This window comes from Pseudorca crassidens, chromosome 5 (genome assembly GCF_039906515.1).
Source record: "Pseudorca crassidens isolate mPseCra1 chromosome 5, mPseCra1.hap1, whole genome shotgun sequence".
NCBI lineage: Eukaryota > Metazoa > Chordata > Mammalia > Artiodactyla > Delphinidae > Pseudorca > Pseudorca crassidens.
In genome coordinates, this window is record NC_090300.1 from 60,070,390 (window position 1) to 60,092,370 (window position 21,981).

Consider the following 21,981-nt stretch of genomic DNA (forward strand, 5'->3'; position numbering starts at 1 on the left):
CTCCTTCCTTACCTCTTTGGGACACCTAACCATTCCTGTAAATACCCATAGTGAGAAGTAAAAAGATGTTACCTTTAAGACTTGAATTTTGACTTCTTGATTTCGCCCACAGACAAGATCATTATTAAACGCATGTACAGTCTGCAACTTAACCTGAGCTCACAAGGAAGGCTAAGAAACATACAAATAAAAAATGCACCATTTTGCATTGTCCCTGTCAGGAAACCCACAACTACTTGAGCGTGAGTAGACTCCAGATCACCAGGATAGGAAGCTGAGAAAAAAGACTGGGAAGGATGGGGAGAAAGGGTGAGAGATACAGCAGTGAAATCCATGAGCAGTGAGGTTGGAGACTCCTGTTCTCAATTTCATATCCCTCCCCAAATAAATTCTGCAGTAGATCATAAATAGAAAAATAAATCTAAACAGCCTAGTGGCTTAGGGATTTAAAAAGACTTCAAGATAGATGATATCACTTACAGAGGGCCTATACCATGCACACACATATACTTTTATTACTTTATTATCTGAATTAGCAGGTGTGAAAACAGTTACATAGACAATAAGGATTCATTCAGGGACCATGGCCGTCACCACGGCGTTCTCCCAGTCCTACTGAACAGTTAGAATATGGTCAAGGATAAAGTTAAGGCAGAGCGAGCTCCTGTTTATTGACAGAAAATAAAAGACTGCATCATTGTTCTTGTTTCATCTCAGGGTATTAGAAAGTGGCATCAGTAGTGCGTGAAACATTAAGACACTTTATTAGCAAGTTATTTTGATCTTCATAAGCCTTCTAAATTGTAGCAGAGTCTATGATTTCTGTACTCCAACTCCTAAGTACAATTTAAATAATCATGAATTACACTTAACGCTGTTTAATTAGATGGTAGAGTCCAAACTTATGTCAAAGAATATCCTAAGAGTTGCAGGTAGAACGATGTCAATTTTTGGCTGGAATGTTGCCTATATCCCCAATTATTTTGTGAGGTCAGGTGCTCACTGCCATCTCAAGTTATTACGTATGTGCTTAGAATGTTCTCAAATAGCAAGAAAACAACCCTAAAGCGGCCATTAGCACAGTTTTGGCACTTATTGCTAATGTTTACCCTAAAGAAGGTCCATACTTAAATGCTCTGCTGTAAATACATGCTGAACTCAGCTATAACTTTTTATTTCTAGTTACAGCATTACACGACAGTAGTTCAAAACTACTCTTCTGGGCTTCCCTGGTGGCGCAGTGGTTGAGAGTCCGCCTGCCGATGCAGGGGACATGGGTTCGTACCCTGGTCCGGGAAGATCCCACATGCCGCGGAGCGGCTGGGCCCTTGAGCCATGGCCGCTGAGCCTGCGCTCCGCAGCGGGAGAGGCCACAGCAGTGAGAGGCCCACGTACGGCAAAAAAAAAAACAAAAAAAAAACAAACTACTCTTCTTCTTCCCCTCCCTAAAACTTCTTTTTCCTTAGAAATGTCTCACCTTACTTTGCTATACCTGAAGGTCATCCTAACTTCCACCTCAGCCCCTGGCATTCCACCATTTTGCCAAATCCTATCAATCCTCCCTCTCTGGTCCCTGTCATCAGCTTTCCTTTTGTGCCAGAATGTGGAATTTAGTCCCCCATCATCCTCTGCCTGGACTACTGCTGTCATAAGTTCCTTTCCTCTGTTCCCCAGTCCAGTACGCTTGCTACACCATAGCCAGACTACTACTTGTAAAACAAAAACTGATCATGCTGGGCTTCCCTGGTGGAGCAGTGGTTAAGAATCCACCTGCCAATGAAGGAGACAAGGGTTCGATCCCTGGTCCGGGAAGATCCCACATGCCGCGGAGCAACTAAGCCCGTGCGCCACAACTACTGAGCCTGCGCTCTAGAGCCTGTGAGTCACAACTACTGAAGCCCGCGTGCCTAGAGCCCGTGCTCTGCAACAAGAGAAGCCACCGCAATGAGAAGCCCACGCACCGCAAAGAAGAGTAGCCCCTGCTCGCCGCAACTAGAGAAAGCCCACGTGCAACAACGAAGACCCAACACAGCCAAAAATAAATAAATAAATTTTAAAAAACAAAGTATGTTTAAAAACAAACCAAAAAAACTGATCATACCACTCCTTTCCTGAGTACTTTCAATGATCCTTTTGGCCTTCATAATCAAGGCCAAACTCCTAAGTGTGGCACACAGTTACTTTTGTAATCTTGACCCTACCCATCTCTCCAGGCTCATCTCCCCAATTCCACCCTCCCACTCTTCCCAATGCACATTAAATTCAAGTGACTGCCAACTACAAGGTAACACCTAGAATATATTGTGCTATCTCATGCCTTTGGGCCTTATGCGTTCCTGTGCTCTTTTCACCTATGTGAATAGAGGTGAAGTCCTTCCTTCTGCTGCTCCAGGGCTGATCATGCTCTTCTATGCTAATCCTATAACTTGTATATGTATAGCATCTATACGGGTTGTGTGTATGTATATGACTAACAGACTGGCTGCCTGAGGATGGGGTTTATGTCTAGTAATCTTTCAGTTCTGGGAAACTAGATGTCACCTAATTATACCAGTGCTCAAAAAACATTTGTTAAGTCAGAATGCAATTCTACTGTAATTTATCTTAGCACATCAGGAAATCTATGCATCTAGGAAAAACATACAACTTAAATCTCCCTTGAGAAACTAAAACCTGAACCAGGGTTATGCCAAAATATATTTATTTGCACTTATCTGTAAATATATATGCAGGTAATACTTTTTCAGGGACAACTTTTGATCTACATGGTAAAAGGCAAAAAGGATCAACTTAAATCTGTGAAATGCTGAAGTCTAGCCTGCTTGCCTAATACAGCATCCCTTGTTTCCAGGGGTAGAAGCAAATGATATAAATAATACTCTGTATAAAGATATTGTAATCAAATATTCTACACATTCACTAGCGTGATTAAGATTTGGAAGGTAGAAAAGGAATTCCAGAGAGGAGTAAGGCTGAAAACCACAGAGTTCAGTATACAGTAATTCAGTTACATTCAGTGATAAAGACCAGCAGTGGTAGGGGGTCTATGTGGAGTTACCCTTGAGACCATGCACTGTTCCCATGTAAGAAATGAGGTCACAAGACAACCATTTTCTACATATTGCTTGTTTCAGGAGTGCTTTCCCTTGGCATGACAGGGATTATATTCTCAAAGGGAAGTCAAGTCCTCTAGAGCCTGTCTCCTTCGCAAATTGAGAATACAGGACCATGAAACGGGGCCTTGAACACGGTTATGGTGTAGGGTGTCTGAACAAGGGGGTGTCGGGGGGGGGGCGGGGAAATGCAAAGCTTAACTACTATCACAGCACAGTGCCCTGGTCTGGAAGCAAAATCTGATTTATCCAAGGTCCTTTTTAAGCTTCTGGTCAGAAAAGCCCAGAAAGTTATATCCCTGCTTCCATCACCATAACACTCCCTTGCCCCCAAATCTGTTTCCAATTCTGTCCTACAGACCCAGAGCTTTGTTTACTATAAAAAATTCCCTACTTAAATGCTTAAAGGTTTTAGAAAAGGTAAAAAGAAGTAGAGGAAAAAATGCTATAGGGGACCTTGTATGTTGAAGAGTTAGACCTAGCACTTAAAAAAAAGGGAAGAAGAAGAAGAAAAAATTACAATACCAAAACTCAAATACAACTGTTAAAAGTTTTTATTTCCAGGCTTCCCTGGTGGCGCAGTGGTTGGGAGTCCGCCTGCCGATTCAGGGGATGCGGGTTCGTGCCCCGGTCCGGGAAGATCCCACATGCCGTGGAGCGGCTGGGCCCGTGACCCATGGCGGCTAAGCCTGCGCGTCCAGAGCCTGTGCTCCACAATGGGAGAGGCCGCAATAGTGAGAGGCCCGCGTACCGCAAAAAAAAAAAAAAAAGTTTTATTTCCTTCTTTCCAGCACAATACACTGGCTATACAGTTTTGTGCCCTTAAAGTATATATATAACTATGAACATTTGATATGAATTATATTTTCTGAAATAATTTTATTATCATAATATTCAGCCAATAAATGTACTTAGCTAGTAAATTATTCATCCTATGGCTGGTCATTTGGAGTTTCCCAATATTCACTATTTAAAAAGACTCTTACCTCAAATATCTATGTGTATAGGCTTTTGCTATATATATATATATATATATATTTTTTTTTTTTTTTTTTCTCCTTAGGATGGAGTCCCTCAAAAGTAGAAGGGGACATCAACATTTTAAAGGAAGTTCATGATTGCCAAATTGCTTTTCCAAAAAATTGTACAAATTTATAATGCCATCAGCAATTTATATGTTTCCTTATACCCTTGCTACGCTGGCTATTCCTAAAAAAAACAAAAAGATTACTATCAAGATTGAACAAGTTCTCTGTTTGGCAACTATTAAAGGACCTTTGTCTTTTAACAAGTATGTCAGTAGGAATGTGTAATAGGAATTTCCTTTATCAGCAAAAAAATAGTCAGCTTACAAAAAAGAGGAGAAAAACTGATTTGGAAGTATAAAAGTAGAGTAATTACCAGCATTTATGACAACTGCTTGCTGTTTGTTGCTAAGGAGTCATGTGTAAAACAACTCCGTGTGTCAAATCAATGTTACTGCATATTTTATTTTATTATAAAGCAAAACTATATACCTACTTACACTCTTGTAACTGACCATCTACTCATAAAAACTGAAAGAAAGACTCACGGTGGATATACCAGATGCTGAGCTCCCCTCACTCCCATGCTTCACGGCTAGAGGCACATTACTGATAGCCAGTTTAACCTAACTCCATCCTGCTGCTGTAAAAATCTGTTTATAAATGGCACCAGCAGGGCATATGTAGGAAGGAATGTTTATCTAGCCCAGTTCTGAGTCAAGAGAAACCACACTGTCATTTTATTGCTGATATTTTACTGCCCGTTGTCCGGGTTAATACAAAGTCACTAAATGAAAAAGACAAATGAATGGGCTCTTTGGTGTTGTAAGTCAGAACCTTAATGTTATATATAAACATTCAGATTAGTTTGTGCCCACTATGATCATGTTTAGATTTCCAAATTAAGTGTGTGTTTGATGTGTGATCTTAAAAGCAAATATAACATTTTAAGTAAGCATCATGTCAGAAGAAGTGGTGTGGTACATGGCCTATTTCCTAGGAGACACAATAGCCCTTTGAAACGATTAGGAAACAGTGGAGAGAAGTGGGGTGCAGTAGAGACAAGACGATCTTTCATGAAGCAAATGCTTTAAGCCTACATACATCATCACCTTCTTATAAATGGAGACTACATGGCAAGATGAATCTTAGTTCTAAAAACATGAGGATTTTTAAAAATAACAGTACTCAGAATCACAATCTAGAAAATTACTCAGTAACAAGCACATGTTGTTTTTGCATTTTCCAGTTAGTTTTCAATCATAAGATGCAACCGTTTCATAGCATTCAACATTCAAGTTCACCATAAATATGTTACTGAGTTCCTAAACATGTAACAGATGACAGTTAAATCTAGAATCCAGAATTCTCCCCTAAACCAAATACATAATTTAAGCAAAATAAAATTTCATCTTAAACAAAGCAACAAGAAAGACGGGTGCCACAAAGTTCACAAATAATTGCCAGGAACAATTTCTTTAGGAAAAAAAAAAAACTGTGAATAACTACAGGAGAGTCAAGTGATACAAAGGGGGAGCAGATGGGGGGAAGGAAAATTTAACAGATGCAAACCAGCTTAGCTTTTCTAAAATTAACACTGCATCAGGTTCTGTTATATACAACTAACTATAGTATGTACCACTTAGTACTTATTCTGCATATGGTTGCTAGATAGGAGTTGTTAGGGCAATCAAATTATTAATGGCCTTGGGTGAATGCTAATTAAAGGGAGCATACTGAATCAAATCCATCATTACTTACAGTACTACATGTCTAATACACTCAATTTCCAAGTCATCTCAAAAGAAAAAAAGAATAACAAATTTTATTCCCCAGGAAATGTGTTAAATATGAAAAGTCTAGTTCATAATAGTGCAAAATGATGATGACCGAAGTAATATGTTTAGGGTGAACTTTCTAGAGATAAAAATAAGAAAGACAAAAGTTCCAACACAGTAAAACCATCCCACAATAAATAAACTTTCCTCTTAATTAATTTTAATGAATAGAGAAGGATGGTTTATTTCAAACAGAAGTTTATAAAACATTTGAGGCTATCACACTATAGTCCCTTTCCAACAAGTAACAAATTTTATGAATGAGAAAATGGGGAGCTCTGAGAAGTTATGTATCTGGGGGCGGGGGGGTACTTTTAACAGGTAATATTTTCTAGTGCTGATAATATTCGTAATAGAAGATTTAGCACACAGTATAAAGTATTTAAGATCAAAACAATTTAAGTGATTTTATTTCCTCTGGAGATGGATACCACAGTCCAGTCAACATTAAACACTGCAGAGAATATGAGAAGCTCTTACTGAAAACATTATTTCTAAATCACACATTTATCAAAAAAGAACAAGACTTTCATAAGGTGTTTTTAGACTTTCTGAGAACTTTTCAGATAATGAGACAAGCAGGAAGGAAATTTTACTTTCCTTTGTGGCAGGTCTTTACAAACCAGCCCTTTGAATGTCTTGGCACAGATATTTTCTTTGCTGTAAATACTTCTTTTCTTCTTATCTCCTAATCCGATTCAGTACTCTTTTAGAGGGAAGGTAGCAATATTAAGATTCTTTCTTCTGCATTGTTTTAAATCTTTCAAGTGAAATAACTATGGCCTGAAAGTAATTGACATTTTTTCTTAGCTATTTAACAACTAATTCTCCGTAAGAGTATGAAATTCTTGTAAGTTACGGTGATAAATAAATACTGAATCCCCAAAACAACCCAGAGAAGGAATTACTGGACTAGGTGATTCCAAAAACTACAATCCACTACAAAAGTGGCCATTTTAATGTATAATTAGAGATCAGAATCACAAGTGGCAAGTGTTAAGATGGGTTAGATTCCGAGCTCTATCTGAAACCTGTCCTGAGTTGACGGATGTTTCTTGAACTCTTTCCTATCTCTTATCTCTGGAATTAATTTCAAATGAATGTCTCACGGTATCCTTTATGTCATAAACATGCCTCATCATTCTTGCTAATCCTTGCCTACAAATAAAAATACACCACTTTAGGGGCAGCTCCCTCTTTAGGAGATATTCTCACAGTCCAAACCTCAGTATGTACATTTCAGGCTTTCTACTTTAGCTCAAATACTTACTAAATATAATTTTTCTTTCAAGATATTGTGGACATGCAACACTTTCTTGTCAAGTTCTAACTGTCCTACAACTAACACAGACCAGTGGCTTTCAAACTTATTAGTGCCTAAGAACCACCTGGAACATGTCAACCCACCAGCAGAGCAAAGTCAAAATGTCATCAGTGTTACCAGGTCCCCTTCCCTCTCCCTGGAACACACCCTCTATCTCGGACCTTCTTACTGCGTCCATCCTTTCTGTGGCGGGGCCAGAAAAGGAAACTGGAAGTACCACTATGCTGACTTCTCATTCCGTTCCCCAGCAGTCTTCAAAACACAAGCTCGTCTGAAAAGTACCTCCTTCCTTTTCAAATGAGCACCAGATTCACCACATTACGCAATATAAGATAATGTGTAATTTAATAAGGCAAAATGGGAAATTTACTCAATTATTCCTATCAGAACCTATAGGAAGGCTGCGTACTGCCCACGTTTACAGCAATTATGTTTTTAAAAATCATAAATCGGACATTATTTGGCATGAAAGAATACACTTATGAGCTATTCACACCTAAAATTAGTCTGCAATAGCTGAGTTAAGGAATTTGGGACCTATCAATTTGAGTGGGCTTTTTTCCTCAGTAGTTTATCATTTTGGTTGTTGCAGTTTCAGTCTTTCTGAAGCAGAGATATGAGGGGGTAGAGGGGTGTCATTTCTCCCTCTGTGTGGAGAAAACAAAAAAATTAAAGATTTTTAAGAAACAACTGCCAGAGCAAATCTGATGGAAACCACTGCCTAACACAGAGTTCTGAGTGTTGAGAATAACAAACATGTGCTTTTCCAATGTGTGTACTATACATTCCAGCTTATAAAGCAAATTTATGTTGTGACCTTTCCTGAACAAATTACATTTGAATGAGAAAACTCTGTATTAATAGTTCATGCAGGAGAAAACAGTTTCAACATAATCAAAGATTTCAAGATCTAGAATTAGATTTAGGGAAAAATGGCACAATCTTCGATTTTGAGTTTTTAAAGTGAGTTTGTAAATAATTAGCAACCATGTACTATTATCAAGTTGTTTTATATTTTAATTTTCTGGAAGACAATTTTATTTTACAATGTAAACCCATAATAAAGTCACTTCTGTATTTAAAAAAAAATGTCATCAGTGTAGCCTGATTTTTCCCCTATAAAACATAATGTAAACAGGAAGTTACCAATTTTATAAAGGGACTGGTGTTCACATTTTTAGAGATGTGGCTTCACATCATACTTCATCACCAGTACGACTGTAAAGTATAAAGTTTTCTAAAGAATACACAAAGCACAACTAGGAACACAGTTAACATTTACACAGACTTAATACGATAAATATCAGTCTACCATACAAAGTTTTTTGTGAAAAAATATTATTCTTGCTTTATGTTTACTGCAATATAAAATACCTTAAAACATGAAATTTAAAAGCATTTCCTCTGAGAACATAAGCAACTTTAAGACTTTTCATAATATTTAATCACTGGACACTCTTTCAGAAATTAATCCAGAGTATTATTTTACTGTCCCTTTCACTTGCTGTATTTTCTTATAGCGACATAAAACATCAACCTGTGGGTTTCTGTTTGGAAATAAGATTTGAGCGTTCATTCATCTCTCTAACTTCACCTTCCCCTACTTCACCTCAGCGTAGGCTGAACCACAGGATGCTGCTGAGCATTACAACTGCTTCTCATCTCCAGAAACAGTAGTTTCATATGGTTGAACCTAAATAGCTGCCTTTGCAACATATCTACAAGCCATTACAATATACTTCCCATGTACTAATGTTTCACACTGTTTTTTGCTTTAGTGTCTAAGGTCTCAAAGCTCTAGCTTAACTGGTGGTCAGATTCAAAGGCAGAAAAACCAGAGTTCATTTTGACTCAACAAATTCTTTCCAAATGGTCCAAAGTACTATATAACAATATCCAAACATGAGCATACATGTTACATATGTAACAGTCATTAAATCACTACCTTTTCCACTTTATTAATCATTATATCTTATGCAAAATATTCTACGGATGTCCTCCTTGGATATGCCTTCAATACCAGTATACCAATTGAAAACAAAACAAAGCAAAACAAGATCTATTAATTTCAAAGCTTCATAACAAGTTATTCTGCATTCTTGGTTACTTTACTTTCTTCTCCCTTTTTCCCTCCCTACCATTGTTTGACATAATTTTCTCAGCTGTTCCAAGCCAGAGAGGAGAAGTGATGGTGCTTGGGAATAGAAAATCCCATGCCCAAGAGAAAAGCTCAGAACTGGAGTGCAGCTGGGAATATCTCAACAAGCAGAATCTAAGATCTAAGGCCTTGTTTACATTCTCTGCCTAAGAAAGAACAACTAACTAAGCCCTATAAGAAAAATAACTAGAGTTTCAAACCAAAATTGAAGGCTCAACATGCTACTCTATTCCTTCCATCCCCTCTCAAAAGTGACTACCAAAATTATCTTTTTATACCAAACCGTACCTTACTAAACATCTCAATAACTTTAAACTATAATTTCTAAAATTCAACCTCTCCAGCATTTTTTCAACCACCAAATGATTCAATCTCATGTTAACAACCTAACTTACCACTGCAGTCCATCTTTTCCACCATCCTATGTCCCATCCAACCCAAGTTTTTCCCTCTTCTACTTTTACATTTTTTTCCCCTAATCCATCCCACATCTTCCCTCATAGTTTTCCTTCTGTTTTATGACAACACCTCTTTATCTAGAAAACTGGGAGATCACTGACTTAATACTGATTACAAATGACTTTCAATGATTTATATTTACTAATCACCCCCCAATGAAATACATTAGTAAAATTCAGGTCAAAGACACATTTAATCAGTTGGGATGACACTTATGAAAGCATTACGAAAAAATATGGCTAATTTACCTTTTGAAATGCTAACTGCAATCAGGACCAGTAACATTAAGCTGAGGATTCTGAATATACATTATCAAATTGATGGTATCTGAGAATTTGTATGTTCCTACCAACCGTGTGCAATAATCTCATTTCATTACAAATTACAAAAATGGTGTTTGAACAGTGAAAGCCAAACCACTTGTTACAAATATTTGCCTGAGATGATTCCAACATATTTGAAAGAGTCAGAGAGTTAAACCATGCAGTAACACATAGCTTTAAAATGGCAGTCCAGACATTAAGGAAACATACAAAGTTCAACAGTTTGGACTGGTACAAATTTCAAATGCATAAAAAGTTATTTTGAGAATATTAAAATAATTTGAGGCCTATTTACTTTATGAAAGTACTCACCTGACTCTTGCAAGTATCTATATACCAAGAAGTTGACCTCATCACTGCTTATACTCATCTTTATTCCCACTTAAACCATGAGGTCACAACACAGGATATAACCCTAAAAATAAAACAAAGTTAATTAAGTATTTTCTCAATAAAATATTTTAAACAAAATGTAAACAATGTTGTAAAAACCATATGATTTTATTAAATAATGTAAAATGAAGGTTAGATATTGCCTATTAATAAACCCTAACAAATATAGTTACTTCCAATAATTAGTAATAGATTATACAACCAAAACACGGCTGGGTCTCTTTTTCTGCAACATATTGGCAAAAATGATTCAAAATTTACAAAAGGGCCTTTGGCATCATATTTTAATGATTATATCAAATAGCATAAAAAGTCATTCCTTTTTTCTCCTTAACTGTAAAAAAAACAGTATATTTTAAGAATTAGAATATTACTTAGGAAAAGACTGATTTTAGACTACTGGAAGAGGGATGAGCCATCCATGCTGGTTTTGTCTACATAATTCAGTAGAATGTGAAGTCTCTAACTTCTCAACATCTAATCTGCAATGTTCAAGTTCCAAAAAGCTCTAGGAATGCATACGGCAGAGAGGTTAGAGTACAGTTCTGAAAACTCAAATGATATTCTCAGAAGGAGGGAAAGAAGGAAACTGAGACATAACTTAAATATGTCCTAATTATATTTATCCGTTCTCATGTCACAGAAGGGATTTAAAGAAAAGGTCAGCAAACTTTTCCTGTACAGAGCCCAACAGTAAATACGTTAGGCTTTGGCAGTCATATAGTCACTGTTACAACTACTCAATCTGCAGTTGTAGTGCAAAACCAGAAACCATGTTCCAATAAAACTTCATTTAGCAACACTAAAATCTGAATTTCATGTGACACTGTTGTGTCATAAAATATTTTTCTTTTGATTTCTTTTTCAGCACTTATTTAAAAACCTTTTTTAGTTTGTGGTCCTTATAAAAGGTTAGTGGGCCAGATTTGGCCCACAGACTATAGCTTCTTGGTCCCTTGTTTAAAAAAAGGATATATTGACATCTATTCAGTATAAAAGGGTAACTAATCATTGGCCTATGCTGATTGTTCTGCCGCATCATGAATCTCTTACGATGCAGGGTTAAGAGTATATTTAAAAATCACAAATTAATAAGCACTTGAGCAGGCTACTATGTGACAGGAACTGCTACTGCTGTAAATTATGGAAAACGTGGTGACTAAACACTCATCGAGCTTATCTCAGAAAAAAAGAAAGACAAACAAGGAGGTAATAACAATTCCCCCTTGGAAATACACAGAGGAAGCCCTAACCAATCTTAGTAGTCTGGAAATACATCTCCAGTACTAGAGTACAGTTCTGAAAACTCAAATGATATTCTCAGAAGGAGGGAAAGAAGGAAACTGAAACATAACTTAAATATGTCCTAATTATATTTATCCGTTCTCATGTCACAGAAGGGATTTAAAGAAAAGGTCAGCAAACTTTTCCTGTTCAGAGCCCAACAGCAGACCTGAAAGATAGATGGGAGGAGAATGAGAACATGAATATTTGGGGAGGAAGGCAAGGAACAGAAGCAATCCAGTGAGCAGCAACAGTCGGTGGAAGGGCTGGGGGAAGAAAAGAAAGAAAACATGAAGCAAGGCTTGAGAGGGGCCTTGAAACCATCACTTAAGAGAAAATTAATGCCCTAAAAGGTTTTAAGCAGGGAGGAGGAATGACCACATTTACATTTTAAAAAGATCATCCAGAATTCTAATACGAAGAACAGACTAGAAGGAAAGGTAGCCAAGTTAGGAGGGTGCTGGAGTAACCTAAAAACCTGGACTGTGGCATTAGAGCTGAAGAGAAATACTAGGATTCCAAAGATATTTAGGAAGCAGACTCAAGGGTGATTGACTGGACACAGAGTTCAGGAAAAGGGAAGAATCTTTTAGGACATCTGGATGAGTAGTACTTCATTTACTGAGATGAGAAACCATGGAGGAAAAGTAATGACCACCTTCATGTGAAGAAAAATGCACCTCACCCCCGCCCCGATTTAACTCAAATACTATAGTTAATCACCTGAATGTGATACACATATGCATGACACTTAACAGAATGATAAAGGTAAATACTCCTATAATTGTGGCTCAAGACTCCTTGTCTAGATGTCCCTGTGGCACAGCAGATGATCTGTGCTCTGGAGGACATCTTGCTCAATTCTATCCTGACCCACAGTAATGTGTAATAATGTGCTCGGCACACGTAGTAGGTACTCAATAGTCAATTTTGAAAGCCTGTTGACTGAATGATTTAAAAAATAAAACCACACCACCCATTTTATCATTGTAAGAAATTAAATCACAACTTGACCAATCATAGGTATCTGTTTGTCAGGGGAACAATGAGTCACTGCTTGATGAAGAGGATTTCCCAAAATGAGATTGCTTAAGTGGAATTCTAGTAAAAGACTGGTAAAGAAAACAGAGTAAGTATTCTTTTTCTCTAATATATCATTCAGTCCAATATTCAAATAACAAATAATGGCACTGAAGTACCTATGTAAAAATTTTCAACAAGGCCTGGTTCCAGTAAGCAAAGGTCACCAAAATGTCCCAACTTAAAGCAGTGATCATGGGTGCTTCTGCATCACCTAATATATTCCAGGGCAAAGAAAAACACAAGTCAAAATGATATAGATTATTATCTATAAAAATTCCCATAATAAATACATATTATTGGTGGTATATTTTTTAAAGTCAACAAGAAACACTAAACAAGAAGAACAGGAAAGTTCTTATCTGTTCAAATTGCTATGAATGGGTTTATTACATTGATCATGGTACCAGATTAGTTTCTGTAACCAAAAGTTACAGAACCAAATTTTTTTTTAAAGGGAAAAGGGTAAATTGTTCAAATTTCAAAAGGGTTATTCTAGCTCTAGTCCTACTTCAGCTAGCTCTTATATTCCTGGAGAGAAAGAACATTATTGTTTTCCCTTATACCAAGTATATCCCTAGGATGGACAAAAGCACTGTGCTAAGAGCTAGGAATAGATAGACGAAATAAAGTGTCCCAAGCCTTGCAGAATTGACAGTTTTTCAGTGAAGAGAAACATACAAACAAATGTGTCCTTGAAAAGAGAAAAAAAAAAAAACCCAGCAAAGTCAATGCAATCCTGCATTAAAAGTTTCAGTCACAGTAGCAATAAAATTACATAGACTCTGTAAAGACCTGAGTTTATCCACTTTCAAAGACACTCATTCTAGAATATGCTTTCCTATGAAACTGGTCTGTTTAAATTCTAACATCAAAAGGTCACCTGAAAAGAACAGGAAATTAGACAACATTTCAGAAACTAACACAACCCTGTAAAGCAGTTATACTCCACTGAACAAACAAACAAACATTAAGACATTCCCTGCTTGAAAACTTCAGTATTCACTTTCAAAACACCTTAAAAAACCTGTATGCCAGAGAGCAAAATTAAAGAAAATGCCACCACTTTCATTAATGGACTCACCATAGCTTTGCAGAACTGGTCCATTTTGATTTGTTTATACATCTATAATATGATGTAGTCTTCATCTGCCCCAGGTGAAGACCAGATACTCATACCAGCTATCACCGATTTTTAGGGTGCACATAAAAACCTTACCACTGTACTTCCTCCATCGTGGTATCTTTCAGAACAACTACCCTTAAACAAGGTCACAAAACAACAGTGAGACACTCATCCAATCTTTACCCTATACCAAAGAGGTCCAGCCCTCAATGTCACGCCTGGTAGAGGTTACTATGTGTAAAATAAGTCCTGCCCTCAAGGAGCTGATGGACTCTTAAACAAGATATCCAAAATAAACCAAAACGTCCTAAAATCACAAAGCATTTTATTTGTATATTCTGCTGGATCATACCTATTCATCCTTAAATAGTAAATGACTGAGTTCTAAAAAAAAAAAAAAATTAAATACCTTTGTACTTTCCTAAGTCTCAGAAACAGCTTGTAAAATCATAAAAGCTTTTATTCAAAACTTCCATCAGTTACAGGCAATCAATTACTTAATTCAAGACCCACTGCTATATTAAAGTAGCCAGAAGTAAAACCAAAAATTACAATCTTAACCAATATTTAGCCAAGTGTTTATATTTAAAAGCACACTTAATATTTTAAATGTTTAGTATGAAATATTTTACTTCAAGACTTTATAGACAACAATCTAGCAAATATTACAAAAACAGGACTGCTGATGCAATTCAGCTACGATTCCTTCAACTGAATATGTACGGCATTTTCAGCACCACAAAACTGAGTTCAGCATTCACAAACTGGATAATAACTGCTCCAAGTATTAACCATCTCCTCGTTTGTTCTTCTACACATCTAGCAAATTTCTGCCTTTGGCCTCAAATAGGACAGATACTATATTCTTTTCTGATACCATTTCTGGAGCATACCAGAGCCCAACTATTATCCTAAATCACATTATTTTAAATTTACAAGATTGAAAAAACAGTAAAACTTATGGACAGAGAGAAAAAAAAAACAATAAAGATATTCTTAAATCTCCTGCTTACAACACACTATTTAGAGGTCTGAAAACCTTTGCATTATCCAAAATCAAATGCACGATCAAAATTTCTTTATCTTACAAAAATAATTTAGTCCAAAATGTACAGTGGTGGCATAGTATCCCATAACAGACACATTAGTTTCACTTTTGCTTTGTTCAACATTTAGATGATTCTAAATTTTCACTATTCTAAGACTCCTATAAGACTATTTATGCTTAAAGTTGTTTTTTCTTCCATTTCTTTTTGGTAGGTGTACATTTATGAATAGTCCTCTAGATCAGGAAAAGTCCCTACAAGTAAATTACTGGACAAAGGGAATAGCTAAATAGCTATTGTGATTCTTAATGAATACCAACAAATTAGATCCACTCAAAAGACAACCAATTCAGGACCCCTCAAGCTGAAACATTAGGAAAATGTTCAACTTAACCAATAATAAACAACAACAGCAACAACAAAAACATGTTGGCCATAACATTAGCAAACAGTTAAAAATAATACTCAATATTATCAAGATTGGTGACAAAAGAGAAACTGTATCTTTAAATACAGTATCTACAACTACTGGCCATAGCTGTCTAATAGTTGAAAAAAAGAGCAACAATATTAAAAGCTGCTAAAAGAACTCTGATGTTAAAATAACAGTTGTTTTAATATTGACAAATAATTATCAAACAATGTAACCCTGGACATGTTGGGATACCCTTCCAAATAAACATTAATGACCCACAGGGGCCCAAGGTGATTGATATGTTGGGAGTCCATCTAGCAGAAAGAATGACTCAGGCTTCTCTGGAACTCAGCAGCTGAGACATGGGGTGACCATAATTCGCAAGATGAAGAAAACTGTGGCTTGCCTCTTGTAGCATTCACTGACACTATCTGCGAAAGACAGTACTACTTTACTACTACTGCCTTCCATTTGGAGACCTATTCCATTCTCAGCCCTGTGGTTTAAATGGGATGGACCTCCTGGTCCAAAGGAAGGCATTTATTTGCTTAAGCCAACCAGCAAATCATATCTTTGGTTTAGGGCTGACATTCCTCCTCCACAGACTCACACCATACCCCACGTGTCCCAACTCAATCACTCCCAGTAAGTGAAACATTAGAAGACGTGTGCTGGTTTCTATGAAAGTCAACCTCCTCCTTTCACAGGAGTGGGCAGGCAACAAGGGCACTCTGTGAAGCCTGGGATGAATGTGCATCACTGAGGTTAGAACAGAGCTATCAGAGAGAAAGAGAAGGAGGGCAGAGCAGAGACAAGAGAAACTGTGTCCTTGATGACATTGAATATCTATTGTGCAACTGAATCAAATACTATCTGAAGTTAATTTACCACAGTATTTTGAAGAAGTCAAAAATGAATTTTACTGTATAATCCAGTGAAGATTTGTCAGTTGCAACCTAAAGAGAGCAGACAACCCAAGAAATGTTTTAAAACAAGAAAGTGACTAAAGTCAGTGACAGACTATATTTGGAGAGATAAGGAGTGGAGAGGGGGGGTGGGAATCCAAAAATTCCCAGTTGCTCCCAGACTAGAAAGTGAAAAGACTTACTATAGAAATGGACTGCCTAGAGAGCACAGGCCTCTGGGGAGTCACACTTTATATGTATTAAACTAGAGGTAAAACAGGACATCCCAGCAGAAATGCTCCAGAGTATAATATTACAATTCACTGCTCATGGAAAGCGGTACCTCTGGTTCTGTTCCCTTCACACAGGAAGGTCAAACTTCCAGTTACTTGTATTACTTTGTGGTGACAAACCAACCCAAACAAATGCTGACTAGACACATTTGTGAGGATGGGGCAATGACAAGTGAAAAGTAAACACTACAATGGTGATGAATTAACAAAGCCTATGGGGGGAAAACGCACTAAAGCACTACTTTTCTGACAGATTTATTTTATTCACTCGTTTAAAACTGGATGAGCACTTCCAATGTGTAAGGCACTATGACAGGTGCTAGAGACATGGCTACCCAATGCCAGGACCAGATCTTGCTGGGAAGATAGAGAACAATTAACTCCAACTTAGATAAGAAAAAATACAGAAAATTATGAAAGCATACACCCTGAGGCTGGGGGTGCAGACAGGTGAAGGATGTAAAATGTGGGTGGCTTACAGGTTTCTGTAATAGGCACAGTGTTGGAAGAACTAATTTTCCTTTTAATTCAAAATGTCTGCAGCACACCAAGTTGCCTTTGCTCCCATCTGTGTGTACACTGCTTCTCATTAATTTCATAAGGAAAATGCAACAGGAGACTATTTGCATTTATTGAGTAGCTGCTACGTGCTATGTATGGGGCTAGGTCACATACACATTATATAATTTCCTCTTCAGTGTTATATTCCTCATTTTAACGCAATAGCACCGACACATGAGAATTACACGTCTATATACAGATCTGGGCATTCAGAAATGTTACTCAAATACTATACTGACTCTCCTCAGAGAAGAAAAAAAAAGTATGGAATGTATAATGTAAAAGAATGTAATAACTATAAAAAGAATCAAAATTCTTAGCACTAGGAGGTCCTAGGAAGTTGCTAATTCCAAGCCATGACATATGTTGCCAAGGATATATGTACGGCACAGGTTATCACTACACAGCTTACATGGACCTTGATATGACTGGCAGTCCTAAATGGTCAGCCACCACTACAGTCACAAACAAACTGCTTATAATACCCTGCTAAATAACAGCTTCTAAACTCACAAAGAATCATGTATCAAAATTTGTTGTATATAAATTCTCAATCTGCCTGTGAAGTAAAGTAACAGTTCATCCACTGCCGTGCTATCTCCATGGGTCATCATAGGAAATTGTCAAATTGTCTTGTTAAAACCATGACACACTGCAAAAATACCAAACTAGGACAACTAACAACAACAACAAAACAAAGTGTATGGAAGGGAAATGAAATAGAGTGAGGAAAGAAATTAAATCAATTTATGCATTAGCTAAGTTACTGGTGGTTATTACCATCTCACGGCTGAACTGTACCCCTCTAGAATTCATACGTTGAAGGCCAACCTCCAGTATCTTAGAATATGACTTTATTTGGAGATGGGGTCTTTTAAGAGGTGATTATGTTAAAATGAAGCCATTAGGGTAAACCTTTAATAATGTGAATATAACTCAACGTGACTGTTGTCCTTTTAAGAAGAGGAAGAGACACGAGGAAGGCATGTGCACTGAGGAAAGGCCCTGTGAGGAGGCAAGGAGAAGGCGGCCGCCTGCAAGTCAAGGAGAGGCTTCAGGAGACACCAAACCTGCCGGCACCTTGATCTTGGATGCCCAGCTTCCAGAACTGCGAGGAAATAAAATTCTGTTGTTTTATAAGCCACCCAGTCTGGGGTACTGTGTTATGGTAGCCCTAGTAAACTGATACATACCTATCATCACAAATTCTGTAAAACTCTGATCATTCACTGGAGAACTTTAAAATTACCAATGTTAAGTTCACGATTGCTAGGCTCTGCCTTTCTGAAAATTTGCCTCTGTCTTTAGGAACCTATCCTGTCCTGTAATTGTCAAAGATGACATTAACAGGATGCATTAACACTTCATAATCCTCTTCCCCACAGTACCCGCTTGTCTCCTCCACCCACTCCCCATGCAACACTCTCATGAACAGCACAAAAAAACTGCATTATGCTTAATTCCCCACTACATTAAAAACAGTAATTAAAATCCTACTAATGTTAGGTAATAACACTTTTGTGTACATAAAATATGGTACAACGAAGTAAGGTGTATTCTGAGACTTAGTTCTGAAGTCTTTAGCAATATAGCTTAAAATGTGTATAAGGTACATTCTGAACTTTTGCAATGTTAAATTAAGATTTCACAAAATTGTATTACACTAAATGAAATCATGTTTACAAAACTTACTTTTGTAAATCATAAAATGCAACAAATCAGGATTTAGAAACACATAATCTCAAGAAAAAAACATTAAGCTCTAACTGAAATATGTATTTCAGCGTATTTTAATACTAACCAAATTTAAAACAAAATATAAAACCCAGTACAATAAAACCAAATCATTTGACTGATTTCTTAAAGCATTAATGACAACAGCAGACATACATTTCATAGAGCATTAGCCCTGGACTACAACCATGGTTTATTTGTCAGACATTTTAAGGATGTCTTTTCATGGATGCCTGTAACATTAAGTCCAAAGAGAAGCACAGTAGTGCATTTCCTTAAAACAAACAAAAATTCTACCACTCTTGACATTAGGATAAATGCTGAATTTAAACTATTATTTTTAAAGACCCAATCTTATGAGATAATTTTTACTCATACTATTAAAAAGGAGAAAATATCCTTTTAAAATAATTAGTTCTGTATCTCATTTTTTATGTAAGTTTTTTAAGGGTATCTTTAATAATGAGAATATAATGTCCTAGTGAAAAAGTCTATAGTACCCACCCCCACCCAAGAGAAACAAATACAATTAAAAAAAAAATAGGTGGATAAGATAGTTTGTGAAGGGAAACTAGCAAGCACTAGCACTGACTTTTACCTTCCAATTTGGGCACATGAGCATCTTTCAGATAATTTTACTAAGAGTGTACCTGGCAATATGTATATTTTACATAAATGTTGATTTCTTATTTTTTTTAACACGGGCATACCTCGTTTTATTGTCCTGAAGTGTTTTGGTTTTTTTTTTTTTTTTTTTACAAACTGAAGGTCTGTGGCAACCCTGCATTGTCAAAATGATGGTATTTATTAGCAATAAAGTATTTTTTAAATTAAGGTATGTATCTGTTAAGACATAATGCTATTATCACACACTTAATGGACTAAGGTATTGTATAAAGGTAAATTTTATATGCACCGGGAAACCAAAAAATTCACGTGACTCGTTTTATTATAGTGGTCTGACCGAACCTGCAGTATCTCTGAAGTATGGCTGTAGTTGTAGGCAATTTTTGTGCTGTTAGAATTTTTTCTTTTGGTTGTTGTTGCTTTGTTTGTTTTGTTATCAGATTAATGGTCAACAAAGTTGGTGAATCTTAAGAATTTAAAGCATAACTGAGAAGGAATAAACTTCTAAATTGCTTTTCCTTTCCTTTTCCATTGGAATCCAGAGCTCTCGTGTAAATTAAAGATAACATGAGAGACAAATAAGATCTCAGGTATCCTGTATGATTTTAGACAAATCTTCTGGGCCTGTTTCCTCATCTAGAAAATGAGGAAAGTGAAGCAGACAGTAGTCTCTTTCACTTTTAAACTTCAATGATTTGAGTCAGTACAAGTACACAGAGTATTACATGTAAATCTTGCCGGCTAAGAGAGTACCAGATCACACAGTGATTTTTAATAAAGCATTTTGTAATAGGCTTACAAGTGCATGAGAGGATTTTTAAAACTGTCAGACCTCAGATGGACATCTCCAGGAATTAGGAAAAGGGAAAATAAATGAGTCCACCTCATTAAGAAATATTTAAGAACTTATTATGCATAATGCTTATTAGGACCAGCTATCCTTTATAAATACTGACTTATATAAAAGCATAGGCAAAAGGTATATCAAACCAATTTTTCATTAGCAACTGAGACTTCTAATGTCAATCATTTGATTCAACTGTGATCTATTTCAGGGGTTTACAAAGTCTGGCCTGTGTGTAAATTCCAACCCATCACCCATTTTTGTTTAGCCCACAATACCTTGTGGTTTTCACAAAACAATGAACTGTTTTTACAGAACATGTGTCGTTGATTTGATGATAGGGAACACTAACTTTGAATCCCAATTAAGCAATTTTAAGAGTCTCAGCAAAGCTCTCTAGACTGAGAAGAGTAAACTAGCATGCATTATGGGATGAGTCAACTTTAAAGTTCAACTGACACTCGCTACAGCTCTCTTTCTTTTTATACCCAAAAAGCCTCTGATGAGCTGCTTCACAGTCCACAAGTGTGGATTTCAACTTCCCAAACATATAAAAAAGTGGTCGTTCACACAGATGTCTTCTAAAATCCCTTTAAAATATAAAACTATATGATTCAAGGATGGATTCAATAAACATGTGTTAAATGATTGAATAAATTATAGTCAAGGTATGCTGACAGCGGAATAAAGAAGGACAAGAAATTAAAACACTAAGGAAACAGAAGATAGGCCATAGTTCTGGTCTTTTTCAACTATTAAGCAGTAATTAGTCATTCCCAGTCAGTTTGGGAAGGAAAAGTCTGGAAATGAAAAGTCAGGTAAGAAAATAAAAATCAAGACCCTAGTCCCCTCCCAGTAGCAAGAAAAGCTCTGAGTTTGTGGGAATGGGAACCAATATAAGAATGGTAACAGGATTTTCTCAGTTTAAAAACTTACTATTCTGGCTTTGGAACAGAAATGTTACAAGGACCTGTAAGACTGGAATGCAGCTAAAACTTTAAGACGACAGTCACCTGAATGAATGGATACTTGGCTTAAAACTGAGATATCGCAGGCAAAATAAACAGAATAAGGTACCAGGTGTAACAAACTCAAAGAGATGTAAACAAATACTACCTATAACAGTATTTATGAAACAATTTATTGAATAAGGAATAGATATTCTTTGGTTCCTCAAAAGAAAAAAAGACTAAGTAGATAAAAACTAAGACTACTAAGCCCTAAGTGAATCAAAACAAGTGTCCACGGACTGGTTATACCGATACGTGGTAAATTCTTTGGGAGAGCAATAGTAAAAATGTGCAGAAGATTGTTCTGGTAGCAGAGATGTATGATTAATATAGATCAGGTGTCCAAGTATGGGAAAAAGATGTAAAGAGATCACATTCATCCCAATGGGCAATACATGCTTGTTCAAATCAAGAGAAGATGAT

At 36.6% G+C, this 21,981-nt stretch overlaps 1 protein-coding gene across 10 annotated transcripts in view; it reads right to left on the minus strand.

Annotated features, from left to right (window-relative positions):
• TBL1XR1 (TBL1X/Y related 1) overlaps nucleotides 1–21,981 on the minus strand; it is a 188,491-nt gene that overhangs the window by 32,135 nt on the left and 134,375 nt on the right. For 9 of the 10 annotated variants that reach the window (XM_067738078.1, XM_067738084.1, XM_067738081.1 and 6 more), the window contains one exon: nucleotides 10,553–10,655. The exons of the other annotated variant lie outside the window; for it this stretch is intronic. In XM_067738078.1, the coding sequence (XP_067594179.1) occupies nucleotides 10,553–10,610 (58 nt within the window). In that variant the 5' untranslated portion in view covers nucleotides 10,611–10,655. The remainder of the gene's footprint in view (nucleotides 1–10,552; nucleotides 10,656–21,981) is intronic. 10 annotated transcript variants of the gene reach the window in all.